This window comes from Magallana gigas, chromosome 2, assembly GCF_963853765.1.
Source record: "Magallana gigas chromosome 2, xbMagGiga1.1, whole genome shotgun sequence".
Classification (NCBI taxonomy): domain Eukaryota; kingdom Metazoa; phylum Mollusca; class Bivalvia; order Ostreida; family Ostreidae; genus Magallana; species Magallana gigas.
The window spans coordinates 15,126,465-15,140,523 of record NC_088854.1 but is presented as its reverse complement, the minus strand read 5'-3'; the positions used below and the strand labels follow the sequence as shown (position 1 = coordinate 15,140,523).

General features: G+C 33.4%; 1 protein-coding gene across 2 annotated transcripts in view; it reads right to left on the bottom strand.

Moving 5' to 3' along the window:
* The window catches only part of LOC105339136 (transcriptional regulator ATRX homolog), a 32,133-nt gene that overhangs the window by 10,779 nt on the left and 7,295 nt on the right, over window positions 1-14,059 (bottom strand). For both annotated transcript variants that reach the window (XM_011444552.4, XM_011444553.4), the window contains exons 8-27: window positions 11,719-11,895; window positions 11,468-11,589; window positions 10,979-11,078; window positions 10,693-10,870; window positions 10,097-10,301; window positions 9,669-9,833; window positions 8,100-8,253; window positions 6,797-6,906; window positions 5,999-6,142; window positions 5,312-5,489; window positions 4,904-5,041; window positions 4,101-4,276; window positions 3,713-3,955; window positions 2,862-3,067; window positions 2,714-2,769; window positions 2,155-2,308; window positions 1,226-1,394; window positions 937-1,055; window positions 495-672; window positions 108-290 (exon numbers count right to left, since the gene is read on the bottom strand). In XM_011444552.4, the coding sequence (XP_011442854.3) occupies window positions 108-290; window positions 495-672; window positions 937-1,055; window positions 1,226-1,394; window positions 2,155-2,308; window positions 2,714-2,769; window positions 2,862-3,067; window positions 3,713-3,955; window positions 4,101-4,276; window positions 4,904-5,041; window positions 5,312-5,489; window positions 5,999-6,142; window positions 6,797-6,906; window positions 8,100-8,253; window positions 9,669-9,833; window positions 10,097-10,301; window positions 10,693-10,870; window positions 10,979-11,078; window positions 11,468-11,589; window positions 11,719-11,895 (3,155 nt within the window). The remainder of the gene's footprint in view (window positions 1-107; window positions 291-494; window positions 673-936; window positions 1,056-1,225; window positions 1,395-2,154; window positions 2,309-2,713; window positions 2,770-2,861; window positions 3,068-3,712; window positions 3,956-4,100; window positions 4,277-4,903; window positions 5,042-5,311; window positions 5,490-5,998; window positions 6,143-6,796; window positions 6,907-8,099; window positions 8,254-9,668; window positions 9,834-10,096; window positions 10,302-10,692; window positions 10,871-10,978; window positions 11,079-11,467; window positions 11,590-11,718; window positions 11,896-14,059) is intronic.

Here is a 14,059-nt window from a genome sequence, read left to right as displayed (position 1 = left end):
AAATTCTTTTGTCTTCATCGCTCCGAGTGGAGGGAATGCAACGCCTTGTATGCCCCTGTTCTTTGACCTTGTTATAGTGCACAAAATGTAGAAGAGATTATACATACCTTTGGTAGCATAGGTGTCTTTTCGACTCTATTTGGGTCATCGAGTCTATCAGGTTTGAAGTTGTATAACTCTTGAAGTTCATTGGCATTGAAGTGCCTGTCTATCTGGTGTTCGTCAACCACTCTCTGGGACAGTGACTGCTTGGTTACCTGTCGCTCGTAGATCTTTTCTTCCATGGTTCCCTACAGGCACAACAAGACCCAATGTCAAACTTATGCATAGCAGCAGTACTGAGAAAGTCTCCATTGATGACAAAATTGCAAAAACAAACACATTTTTCCTTCATATAAATTCACAAAATCATACTCCAGTGGTTCGTGAAACTTGAGAAAATATCAAACATGCTGTTATCGTACATTACAAGAAAGTCTGAATAAAAATTATACCTGAGCAAGAAATCTGTAGACATAAACTGGTTTTTCCTGTCCAAATCTGTACACTCGGAATATGGACTGAACATCATGAGAAGGGTTCCACGATGCATCAAATATGATGACACGGTTAGCAGCCACCAGATTGATTCCTAGTCCCCCTGCTTTTGTTGAAATCAGGAAAAGTCTACATCTGAAATGATGAAATCATTAAAATCAGCATAATTGCAATAACAATAATAAATGTAACAATATCAATCAAAATTATATCATTAAAATTGAATCAAATTAGTTTATCTACTATGAAGAAGTGCATAAAACATCTTGCATGCAAAGATTTTGTTGCGAAACTCATTTAAATCATTCATAAATGGATCATTTCTGAGAATCTAAATATTTGAAGATGAAGATATAATGAATTATATTTCAGAGTCAATGAATTCCTGTCTGAGCTTACTGGTAATTGTCAGGGTCGTTGAACTTAGTAGCCATGTCCTTCCTGGCTTGAGCACTGTGAGATCCATCCATTCTGAAGTAATCCTCTCCCAACGTCCAGTGTTTTCCAAACGATTCGCCCTAAACATCAAACAGATAAAACATCAAACATCATCAGTCAGATGAATATGCATTTTCCTGTCTGCCACTATGTCAGCTAAAATTTTCAAACAGTTGCAGGTTAACTTTAAATCTGGCACACATGTTAAATTATACACACAATGATAAGGAAAAACTGATAAGTCATCTACCTCCTCATTCAGACCCTCTTTCTTCTCGTCAGATTTCTTATCATCTCCTTCCTTCTCATCACTCTTCTTCTCTTTCTCTTTGTCCAAATCTTCTTGATGCTTTTTATCAACTCTATCCAAAAATCTTTCGATCAAATCCAGTGATAACAAACTTTGACTGAAAACTAACCTGTAAAATATAAATTCAAAATTGGTTTTAATTTACAATTTCACTGATAGGAAAACTTGAATTCATTTTGTATACTGGTAATTTATTTTTCCTCAGTCAAATGGTGCATTGAAAAAATAATGATAACAAATCAATATCACTCATGACTCATGCACTTTGAATAGTTTTATTATAGTAAGTATTAAATTAAAGAATCGTTCAAACTTGCATTACCAGTTTGACATGTACTTTTGAAAAGTGATCATTAAATAATAATAATCTGCATATGCTGTCATTAAGATGAGAAATTTATTATCTTATTTCTGCATCCAAATACTTAACACAGAGATTACATACGCTATATTTCACATTTTAATTTATGACTTGGAAATTCAAGTACATATATCATGAGTGTGTGTGTATTTGATGATATCATATTATATGTATATTGCTTACAACTTCCTAACTTCCTTGTAATATATTTATATGTATGTAGAATAATATACATGTATGTATATTGGTTACAACTTTGTAACATCCTTGTAATATATTTATTTTTATGTAGAATAATATACATGTATACCGTAACTTTTATTTGAAATACATTTACATGAAACTAATGTTCTGCTGCATAATTCAGACTGCAAATACATGTGAGGACAATAAAAATATTTCTTTTACATTGAAATTCACGTTTGAGTATCAAAGATTTTCAAAAGTGTGAATGAATGTTCATATTAAGTACATGAACTTCTGCTGTTCAAAACACATGGAATCTTACACTTTGTCTCCTATTTCTTCACTCATCCTGAGAATCTCAAACAACAGCACCAGTTTCCCACCGAGTTCTATTTTCTCCTCATCCTCTGGTTTGACGTACTCAGCCCACCACTCGCTGGACACAGGCTGGGGACCAACGTCTTCATCTGACTCACCTGTGTACACAATTTTTTCACAGTAAACAAAACTAGTACCCCATAGCTAAAATATCAAGCTTGCACATAAATGATGGATATACATGTACACTTTTGCACTTCCAAAATACTGTCGCTTTAAAATTAATAGCCAAAAATAATGATAAAGCAATACTATTGAATCAAACATCTGTGCATCACATAAATATTTACTCAATGAAATAATTTCAAACTTTATGTTGAAAAACTGATGATTCAAGAATTTTATTCCCTTCCCCTAACAATCAAATCTAGATTAGCTCAGTAGGTTCAGATAAGAAGTTAAGAATTTCGAAACATTTACAAATGATGGTCAATGACATACAACACTGGACAGCAATAAATCACCTGAATAACTCAAATGACCTCATCAAACTGTAAGCTTACTTATTTGTCCTGCTCGTCGTCTTGTGATCCACTTTTTCACAACTTCACCCTTTTTCCTGAAATACAGAATAAGTAGGTAAACTTAAAAATGTCCACGCAAGTCTACAAAAATAAGTGGAAACATTTCCCGATGTTAAATCCTACTTACTGTTTACCACTGTCTGAGTCACTGTCATCAGAATCACCCTCTTTCTTCTTCTTTTTACTGCGAGCTTTCCTGTCGTCTCCAGACAAGTCGGACACTGCTGATACCTCTGAGGGACTTGATGAATCAGAACTAGAATCAGACTTGTCGTCCTCCAAATCGGAACCTGCCGAGTCATCCAAAAAATCGGACTCATCATTGATTGCCCTCTGAATTAAAAGAGTAAGAATTAGATGATGCCACTTAGAATATCAAAATAAACAAGGCAGGTATCAGAAAATTTTTGACTGGAACAGCTCACTTTGGCCTAAGTGAGCAAAAACAAACATGAGTAAAAAATAAACTAAACATTAGTAGAATGGATGAAATATTTTCTTCATAGGGCAGCACTGTGATAATTCTGATATCTCAAGACTTTGCTTTTAGCAGGGAATTTACACTGCTGAAATCAAAAGAACAATTACATCCACCTACAAGTAGTAATTTACTTATCTCTTTTATTTTTAACCCTTATTGAACATTCAGTACATAAATCATTGTTGGACTGCATGTTCAGTACATGAAAAGTTATCATGAATTTGGACAATTATTTGATACAAGAAATAAAATGTATAATTCATGCAATCAAATAATACATATAAACAGAACTGTAAATGTAGAACCAAAAGTGAACATAAAATAATCCAACTTCAATCAAATGAAAATAAACCTTCTCTATATCATTTTCTGCCCTTTTTCTTCTCTAGTATGAAGTTAATACATTTACAAGCACATTTTGTATATGTAAGAGTAAACAAATATCTGCAAATGATTAATATTAAAATGACTGAGGATGCCAAGTTCCTGTTCCATACCTTATCAGCTTGTCGGATTTCATCCATCTTCATGACCCATGGATGTGTCCAGATTCGCATCAAGGCTTGATAATCTGCAAAGAGCCTGGCTCCTCGATTGGCCCTTGGGGCAGCATCTGTTCCAAAGCCTGCTAGACTCAAGTATTTCTCATACAAACTCATCTGCATTGGTGATAAGCGGACAGCAATAACATACTCATGTTTTGGAGGTAAATACTTGGTTAGTGAGCTGTAGTCTTTCCTCTGTTTAAGAATAAAATAATTATGGAATTAATGATACACAGATTTAATGAAATCATTTATTTTACTTTTTTTTAAATAGAGAGAGTACTGAATGTGAAGAGTATATTATTTCTTTAGAACAATATAATTGAACTGTGAACTGTACCTGCACACAACCATTGAGTTTTTCGTGCAATATATGTGCACGTCTTTTCATAATTTTCACATCGTGGGCTGTGGAATCTGCACACTGGCCATTGGTTATTGGATTAACAAATCTGTTACGAAACTCCTTGCTAGTTCCCAACAAATTGGGTTTCACAAAACTCACCATACAATGATCTGAAACATAAATGTGCATGTTTAAACAATTAATGTACAGATACATGTATAAGTAAAGATACAGTAAATGAATACTTCACATCTTAAAGAAACTCACTACATCAAATACTTTTCAAGACACAATGTGACAAGATTAGATGTTTTTTTAAATTGTTAGTATTAGTTGGTTTGGGTTTGGTTGCATAGAACTGCATTTACTTAATTCAATTTTTGGAAAATCATGTTTTCCGAAAATGCCAATTTTTTGGCCTATTTAACTTACATACTTCTTTTGCATCATTCTATCTTTCATAATCAAGCAATTTTCTGCTGACTTGAGAAACTATTTCAAAATGTTGTGAGCCACCTTAATTTTCTAAGAAATAAAAGGCTGAAAGGCTGCAGAGTATTAAAAAGATGAAGTCTTTAAACAATATCTATCATCTCTACACCACAGTTAACACTTAGATAAAGTATATTTCTTTAAAAAGTATTTTTTTCCGTGTTAGTTTCAAATTTTGTATAAAAAATCTTTGAAATTTTCATATGCACATGTAATCTTAACACACACAGAAAAAACTTGTGCGATATCATTATGTCATTTATCAAAACCCTTAAATGTTATTCAGAGCAATCAGTGCTACTCACATTCCATGAGGTTGTTTTGTAATGGAGTTCCAGTGAGTACTACTCTGCGGAAGGACTTGATCTTGTTCATAGCCTTGGAGATGGCTGATTGGTCATTCTTCAGAATATGGCCCTCATCACATACTATTATGTCAGGACCTACAGGAAATCAAAAATATGTAAGGAAAATTGGACCCCAAAAAATCATACAACAAATACTTACTTGTACATGTACATGTATTAATATTTTACAGGGAGTACCAATGCTTGTTAAATTCCACAATAATTTTCAGAATTATGCATATACTGTACATGTAAATGTTGATGTTTAAGAAAAATATTTCTCTTGTATAAAGTACTGTTACCAAACAAATAATATTCTTATCGAGTTTTGTTTATAATTACAACTCCTTTACATTTGTGTATTACCTGGATCCACAAGGCTTTCTGAAAATATCTTCTTCTGGTTTTTATTCTTGCAGTGGCTGCCCTGGGTAAGATTCCTGAACATGTCGTAGCCTATAATCATCACCCCTCCATTACTATGCCAGTTTTTCAGCACTGCTGCTCTATCAGCATTCTGTTTCACTGAGGATAACTCGTACACCTTCAAACAGACAGGCATTGAATCTCACTAAGTGCTAATAGGATTTTTAAAGATCATTAATTTCGGCAATTACATGAAGAAGGTAAAAACTTCATAAAACTAGAGCCGTTTTAACAAGAGCTAGGCCTTTGGGCAGTACATGTAAAACTATAATTTGATGAAGGTAGTGTCTATTAATTTATAACTGACCAGTCATTGGCTAACAGAAAGAAATACATTGAACGCAATGACACTTGCACGACTTTATCCAGGGCTGTATATTTCAGTTGAAACAGAATCAATTTCATTTAACAGATGCATGTCATTGGTGCATGTGTAGCTTGTTTTAATGAGCATACTGATAGTTACATCCCATCGAAAGTCTTGTGAAAACAGCTTTTTTCCAAGGAAGTGTACTTATGATGAAACATAAGATATATATCACAGAAATATACATGTGTTAAAAAAATATTCTTAATAAAATTGATAATGTATATTGGTCCCAGCACCAAATATTGTAATTTTCTTACATCAACCTCCTTTTTGGTGAATTCTTGCCACATTTCAAACTCATACTGCCAGTTCAGAATGGTGTTGAGAGGAGAAACTACCATACAAGTGTGAACTTTAGTCTTCTTACTGTTGACAAGCACAGTATGGATAAATGCTATCAGCTGAAAAGCAAATCAATATATTTATTTTTCCATTAAATTCTGTGATCTTTAAATGTCTCTAAATGCAACAATTAATCACTGCATATGAATTTACATGTAATTTATATAAGCAGTTCTCAAATAATGATTTCTATGTTATCGGTTAAAAAATATATTTCATAAATGTTGTTAAAACACCATGTTTACAATTATTCAACAAAAAAGTTGACTTTATAGTTAAAAGCAAAATTTAAAGAGTTATTTTTCATGGATTATATTTTCATGCTCGCCGATCTCAGCTCTACAGTCTATGGGATAACCAGTTTAAACTGGTTTTATAAAACAGCTGTTTTTGCTGTTACTAATTTACTTCCTCCATGATCTGCAATTTATATCGATTTATTTAAGTAATTGATTTCATCAGTAAGGGAATGTAAGTATAAGCATTAAATGATTGATTTTTGACGTCATCGTGTCAATAATTGCCGTCAGTTGAGCTTACAAATTATCATAACACGCTAATGTGCGTTATTCAATTTGTCTGCTCAACTGATGGCAGTTATTGACTTGACGACGTCAAAAAAAAAAATCATTCAATGCTATAGTGTTCAGGTCATTCCAAAGACATGTATAAAATGACAATACATGTGCTTTCAAATTTTATATCACACTTACTGACAAAGTTTTTCCAAGACCCATACAGTGGGCTAAAATGCAGCCAGATCCTTCTTCTGTCTTGGACCTTTTGACAGACTCAAATGTGCAATCCCAGACAAATTGAACAGCTACAAGAAAATCAATACACATGTAGAATTGCATTTTATTTTACTGCTATTCTCTACTTTGCAAAATTTCAATGAATGTATTACAAATACCGTATTTTTTGGAAATTAGGTCGATCCTTTTTTTCCCTGACATGTGGACCTCGCCCTATTCATCGCTTCGCCCAATTTATGTTGTTGTTTTTTTTTGGTTGGAAAATTTGATATGAAATTTTGCAAAAATTTATGCAACCCTCCAATAAAATCATGAGTGCTTACTATAATACTGCTTGAATTTCTGTGTAAAACTCGTATGGATTTTAATCAATATACTGTAGTAATTTATCATTTAAACAAAATTAAATGAAAATAGATTTATTTCTTCTTATATTTCTTACTTAGATCACTGACTGAATCATTATATGCTGTCATGTATTTTGATCGTGTGCTTACGATAAACAGGAAATCAATTTCGCGCGGTAAAAGTAAAATGAGAACCGTACAAAGGGTAATTACAGGGGGAAATATCATCGAGTAGAAATTAAAAAAAAACAATTTGTTTTCATAATAGAATACATGAACAAGTTTTTTTCTGTATATTCAACATAAAACTTTCGATGAAATTTTAGCCAGGTGTCTCTGAAATCAGTCTGGGTAGCGCTTACTTTGTTTATACACAGTTGAACTCTCGGCACGTGCTACTCATGCCTGCAGGCTTCAATAAGATCAGATGTTGACTCGTGTGTATATACACAGTAAAAAGTCACACAGAGACACAGGGTGGCATGTGCTACCGTAGTCATGCCTCCAGGCTAGGTAACTATCCCCCGGTTAACACCAGTTTGTACACATGGCAGGGAAGTAATAAAAAACGATCTTAAATTAAAACCGGCCGTACTGAATTATTTGGTTTGAAAATTTTGATGCAATTTCAGACCTTTTCTTACGATGTTTTCAAGAAATACATTTCATTTCCCTTTTGTTTAAAACTGTGAAATAAGATTAAAGGCTACTATATGATAACGTTATTAGTTTAAACCATTTATTCATTAGAACTAGCAGTAATTTTTGACCAATTCTTCGAAGTCGACCTATTTATACTTTTTTTAATTTTATGGCTAAAAACGGCCTCCTTCGCCCAATAAACCGTATCAACCTAATTTCCCAAAAATACGGTATTGATTTAACCTAAGCTGAACTCTCAAAAATTGACTTACCTTCAACTTGATGGGGTTTTAATTTGACAACCAGTCCTTTATCTACTTCTATGATTGGCTTTTTAGTCTCTTCTTCAAAATCCAGAACCAGCTGTTTTGTTATGGGGCACTTTGTTGGGGAGGACTCATCCACTTCTTGCACGATGCCATTGAACTAAAAAGGGATAGACAGTAGTACATTACCCTGTATTTGTTTAAATGTAAATGATGCATGGTAGTTAAACTCATATAACATCATAATAATGTATACTGTATTTTTTGGGGCATAGGCCGGTATTTTTTTCTCCAATGCGCGAGCCCCGGCTTATCCCCCAGGATCGGCTTATCGTAGGCTCAAAGTTGAAAAAATTAAACAGTAAAATATAAAATCCACTGTTTTTATCCATTGTACTGTTGTAGCAGTTTATTATGAGGGTTGGGTTTTTTCATCCGTTTGAACTATTGTTCAATAGTTGTCCCGTTGATAATTTTTGTAATGACATTGTGAGTAATAAAATGTTCAGTGCTGTACGAGGTATTTCTTTACCCCAATCAAAAGAATTTTTTCCCACGTTCGTGTATGAACCCTAGAAACTATTATTGCATAGTAAAAAAGAAAACGAAACCGGGTAGAATGTAATATGACGGAATTTTTGTGAATTCTTCATGTCTGCCTTCGTGGGAATCACTGGTCTTGGGTGTAGAATAAATCAAATGCTTTGTGTTGTTACAATAAATTTTGTGTTGGATGAAATAACGGTATTCTGGTGTCTTGTGTATATACAAAAGTGTGAAACCCGTGACTAAAACACAGCCTGGGGGCACGTAGTGTACATTGTTACACTTCATTGCATTAACTGTTTTTAACATTAAAACTTCTCTGCATAACCTGATAACGGCAAGTCACTATTTAATTAATGGAAAAGAACACAAATTAAATATTTCATGTGTGGTATATCATTTTCTCACTCATAGTGATTATGGGGGATAACTCTATTTGAATATGAAACCACGTGTTGAACTAATGGATGCCATACCCCGTATTTACAAGTAGCTTTCAAAGTATAACTTGATTAAATGAAATTTAGCAATAAGGTATTAATAAAATATAAAAGGTTTGGTAAAATATTTTACTTAGTTCTACCAGACAGAACCACGGGGATAGGTGTTGCAATTAAATTTACACTATGTAAAATTACGATACGCAACAATATACCGACGAATACGGAAGAGACCAAACAGCCACAAAACACAGATATATTTTTTAAAAAATTGCTTAAAATATATATATTAAGAACATTTAATAACTTAAATTACTCTTTTGACTTTCCACATCGATATTCTGAAAGTATATACTTAATACGATGACTTCCTTAATCAGCGGTCATACTTTTACTATAGTAATAATCGATTGAAAATTGGCTTATCCCCAAATTCCGCTAGTCTAAGGATTTTTCCTGAATTTTGTCTGAAAATGAGCAATTCGACCTATGCCCCACATCGACATATGCCCCGAAAAATACGGTTCTTGAAAAGGGTATTCTATCAAATATTTATAAATACTAATGATGACAGTTTTCTGCATATTACTATTTTCTGCTTTTCAGCAATCCTTTCCCTTCTCTCCTCCTCTGCCTTCACAGCTGATTTGGTCTGAGAGGTAAGCTTCTTTTCAGATTTGATTTTCCTAATTTTCTTTCGTTTGAGTCTTTTTGGTGTATCTGGATCACCATCATCTGAAGATTCACTTCCATCCTGTATGTATATTAAGCATAACCTAATACTTAATAGTTTTAGAGGAAAGTAAATCAGGGAAAAGGTAAAATCTATCATGCCATGCATAAAAGCCATAACACTTCCTTACTCAACAATCTTTGATGAATTGAAATAGCTTAACAAGAGAACTAAAGAGCACCTGTGACTATGATGGAAACTTTCATTTCATGAAGTTAATTTTTCACAAGCCTGTTTAAGGATATAAGATAGAGTGTATATTATATAATGCGTAATGAACTCACCTCATCGTCTTCATCCTTACTGACCTCCTCATCGTCTGAGCTGCTGGGAGCTTTTATTCTCCTCCTCTTTCTGGCCTTCCCTGTCCCCGCCTTCTTTTTACCACCTTTACCTTTCAACTTTTTCTTCCCAAGTTTGATGAATTCTTCCTCACTGTTGCTTTCACTGTCCTCATTACTGCTAGATGATTTTGCTTTTCTCTTTTTGCTGAAAATCAAAGATGGTTTATAAATCTTCCATAAATTCAGTGAAAAATGTGTAATTATACTGTACTTAATCAAAAATGAACAATTCATCAAAGACCATTTTATGGTGTTTCACCTTGAGAATGGCATACATGCACAAAACTACAGACTTACTTTACCACTAATTTAGTAATGTTTGTTCTGAACAATGAACAACATTGGATTTAGCACTGACGACCTGACCAGAGTTTGTAACATTACATGACTTTACAATAACTTTTACAGCAACAGAATTTCTGCTTTGTCATGAAGGCCCATTCATCTTGAATTGACATTCACAAACAGGAGCTATTTTCTTAGAAAAATTTTTGAATCAAAAACCTGAAATTTTCTTTACAAAGATTCCACATTACCGCTTGATTTTAGGCAGAACATCAGAGTCACTGCTTGAGAGTGAGGCATCCAACAACTCATCTCGCTTCTTCTTCCTTTTAGGCACATCTTCCTCCGTTACACTATCAGAGTCAATGGACAGTTTTCCTTTTGATTTTTTGGCAGCAATTTTCTTCTTTTTTGGTGAAATTACGACCTCTGTAAAGAAAAACTTTTTATTCACTTTTTTCAATTGTGTAAATAGCAATAACACACTATGTTCTATTAAATTCTGTTAAGAATTAACTTATAGCACATTTTAAAGACCTGAGTCACTGCTGTCTTGGACATCTTCTTCCTCGCCACTCATTTCTTCTTCCATTTCCTTTAGCAACTCCTTTTTAGCTTTCGCATTTTCTGAGCAATCCTTTAAAATAAATTGAATAATTAAGATAAGCAATATACTGTTGTATCATCATTTTCTTAAAACACTATTTTTCGTAAATAATGTTGTCAAGCTGATCCATGATTCCAAATGTTCTTTAACATAGGAATGACACCAATATTCATTAGTATTTTGTCAAAGAAATCAACTTTTAAGATCTTAATCTTATTTTTTTCCCCCTAAAAATTGATACCCATAATTATTAATAAATCCTGGTATGTTATTTTCCTAACATGATTCCTCAGAGTGTGGCCTGATTAATTCAATTTTGAACTTAATACCAAGTTAAAATAACTTATCTCAAACTAAATGCAACTTTGTTCTCATATGTAAAAAATTTATTTTATGTTTGATACAAATGTGTATATCACCATATCAATTTCCCCCTCTGGGTCCTCGACTTCTGTGTTGTCTGAATCTTCCTCTGTAGAATCATCTGAAGGACTCTCTTCTCCAGATGCAGCCTTCTTTTTGCCGGATTTCTCCTTTTTACCTTCAGCAAAAACAACATATCAAATTTCAATACAATTCACTTTAGAAATACATGGTATCTATGTATTATAAAAGATAGTAATTTGGATTATAAATAATTATTAGTTATATTAAACTTATGATAGACTACCAGATGTTTCTGATTTCTTTGAGGAATTGTTTATTTTGGCACTGCTTCTGGTTGATCTTGACTTTGAAGACTTAACAGGAGTCTTGGATAATTTGTCAATGTCTTTTTCCAGGTCTGAATCAAAGTCAGAGGATTCATCATCCCTTTTCTTCTTTTCGGTTTCTTTTTTCTTGGAAACTATTCAACAATACAAATGCATTGTTACTGTGAATGTATAGTATATCACATCATATACATATTTATAAATCATATCCCTGGTAACCAAATACAAGAGGCTCATGGGCCACATCGCTCATCTGAGCAACAGTAGACATTATAAAATCAGCTTTACGGAGTAATATACCCCAAAATAATTATGGACAATGTAGTCTAACAGATCCTGTAGTTTAAAAAATCAATTTTTTTCCTGGATATTCTGTTCATCATTGATCCCTTTTTGTCACAGTATAGTCATTTTACATATTGAGCATTACAGTTCTCAAGAAGATTTAAATCAAATGGGATATAAACCTACATCAAACTTGTGAAGCCCAAGAATTGTCCAAAAGTCAAAGTCCAAACAATTTCAAAGAATCAAAAATATGTCAAAATACTTGCATATAAGTAAAACCATATATCATAACATTTGAGTTTTGGTGAATTTAAAATGTAAATTTGGACCCCTCACCCCATGTGGCTCCATCCTAGTCCTGAAAAATATGATTTTGACAAATTTGAATCTACACTATCTAAGGTTGCTTTCACTAATGTTGCACCTTTTTGTAAGGAAAAGTTTAAAAAAAAATAAAAATTCTCAATATATTCCTTTGTAAAGATTTAACCAGTCCCCATTATGCCCCTATCCTAACCCCTGAGATCAAAATTTGACCAAACTTAAATCTACCCTACCTGATGATACTTAACACAAGTTACAGCTTTTCTGGCCAGTCGTGTTCCAAGTAGAAGATTTAAAATAAAATTTCTCTTTATATTCCTATGTAAAAAGTTGACCCCCCCCCCCCATTGTGTCCCCACCTTACCCCCAGGGACCATTATTTGGGTAACCTTGAATCTGCACTATTTGAGGATGCTTCCTTGCAAGTTTTAGCTTTTCTGGCCTAATGGTTTTTTAGTAGAAGATTTTCAAAGATTAACTCTATGTATTTCCATGTAAAACTTCGACCCCCCATTGTTGCCCTACCTTACCCCGAGGCCATGATTTGAACAAACTTGAATCAACACTATCTGAGGATGCTTCCACATAACTTTCAGCTTTTCTGTCCTATTGGTTTTTGAGAAGTAAATTTTTAAAGTTTAATGCTATAAACCCTTATGTAAAGTTTACCCCCCCCCCTTCCCCCATTGTGGCCACATCTTACCCCTGGGGACCATGGTTTGAACAAACTTGAATATACACTATCTGAGGATGCTTCCACACAAATTTCAGCTTTTCTGTCCTATTGGTTTTTAAAAAGTAAATTTTAAAACTTTATCTCTTTAAATTCTTATGTAAAACTTCGACCTCCCCATTGTGGCCACATCTTACCCAGGGGACCATGATTTGAACAAACTTGAATCTACACTAACTGAGGATACTTCCACACAAGTTTCAGCTTTTCTGGCCAAATGGTTTTTGAGAAGAAGATTTCTGAAAAATATCAGACAGACAGACAGACGCTAGACAAAAAGTGATCAGAAAAGCTCACTTGAGCTTTCAGCTCAGGTGAGCTAAAAAAACTAGCTTTTTCAGTGCAAGATCAAAATGATAACTTACAGTCAAACTTCGTGATCTTAAACTAGATGAAAGTGTTAAAAAAACTTATATCCGAGTATTCGAGATATTGAGAGTAAAATACCTATAAAAATCAAAGTACTGAAGAACTGACGGGAGTTGATTTTGTCGATGTTTATTTATTTTAAAATCAATGATATGTTATTTTGCATGACAAGTACATGTATTTTCTAATTTGAAGAAGGTACATTTTTATAATATGAATTTTTGGACTTTTTCGATAAGAATGTCGAGAAACCCCCGTATGAATAATGTTAAATAATATTGTAAGATAAAATTAATTCATTCAAACTATGTATCATAGTATTAGTGATAGAAATATTTCTCGAAAATTGTATGGATCCAAGCAATATTGAACTCTAGTCTCGTTCAACCAAACGCTCGGCTGACACCGTAAATCTCCGACAAGGATTTACGGAGACAGCCGAGCATCGAGTTGAACGCGACTATATTTAACTCTGGCGTAGGAATACATACGACTACAAAAAATATTCAAATTGTTGGTACCATTTAAAATCTGACTATTTTCAAGGTATTTATAAATAAGTTTCCTTGAAAAACAATCCTGTA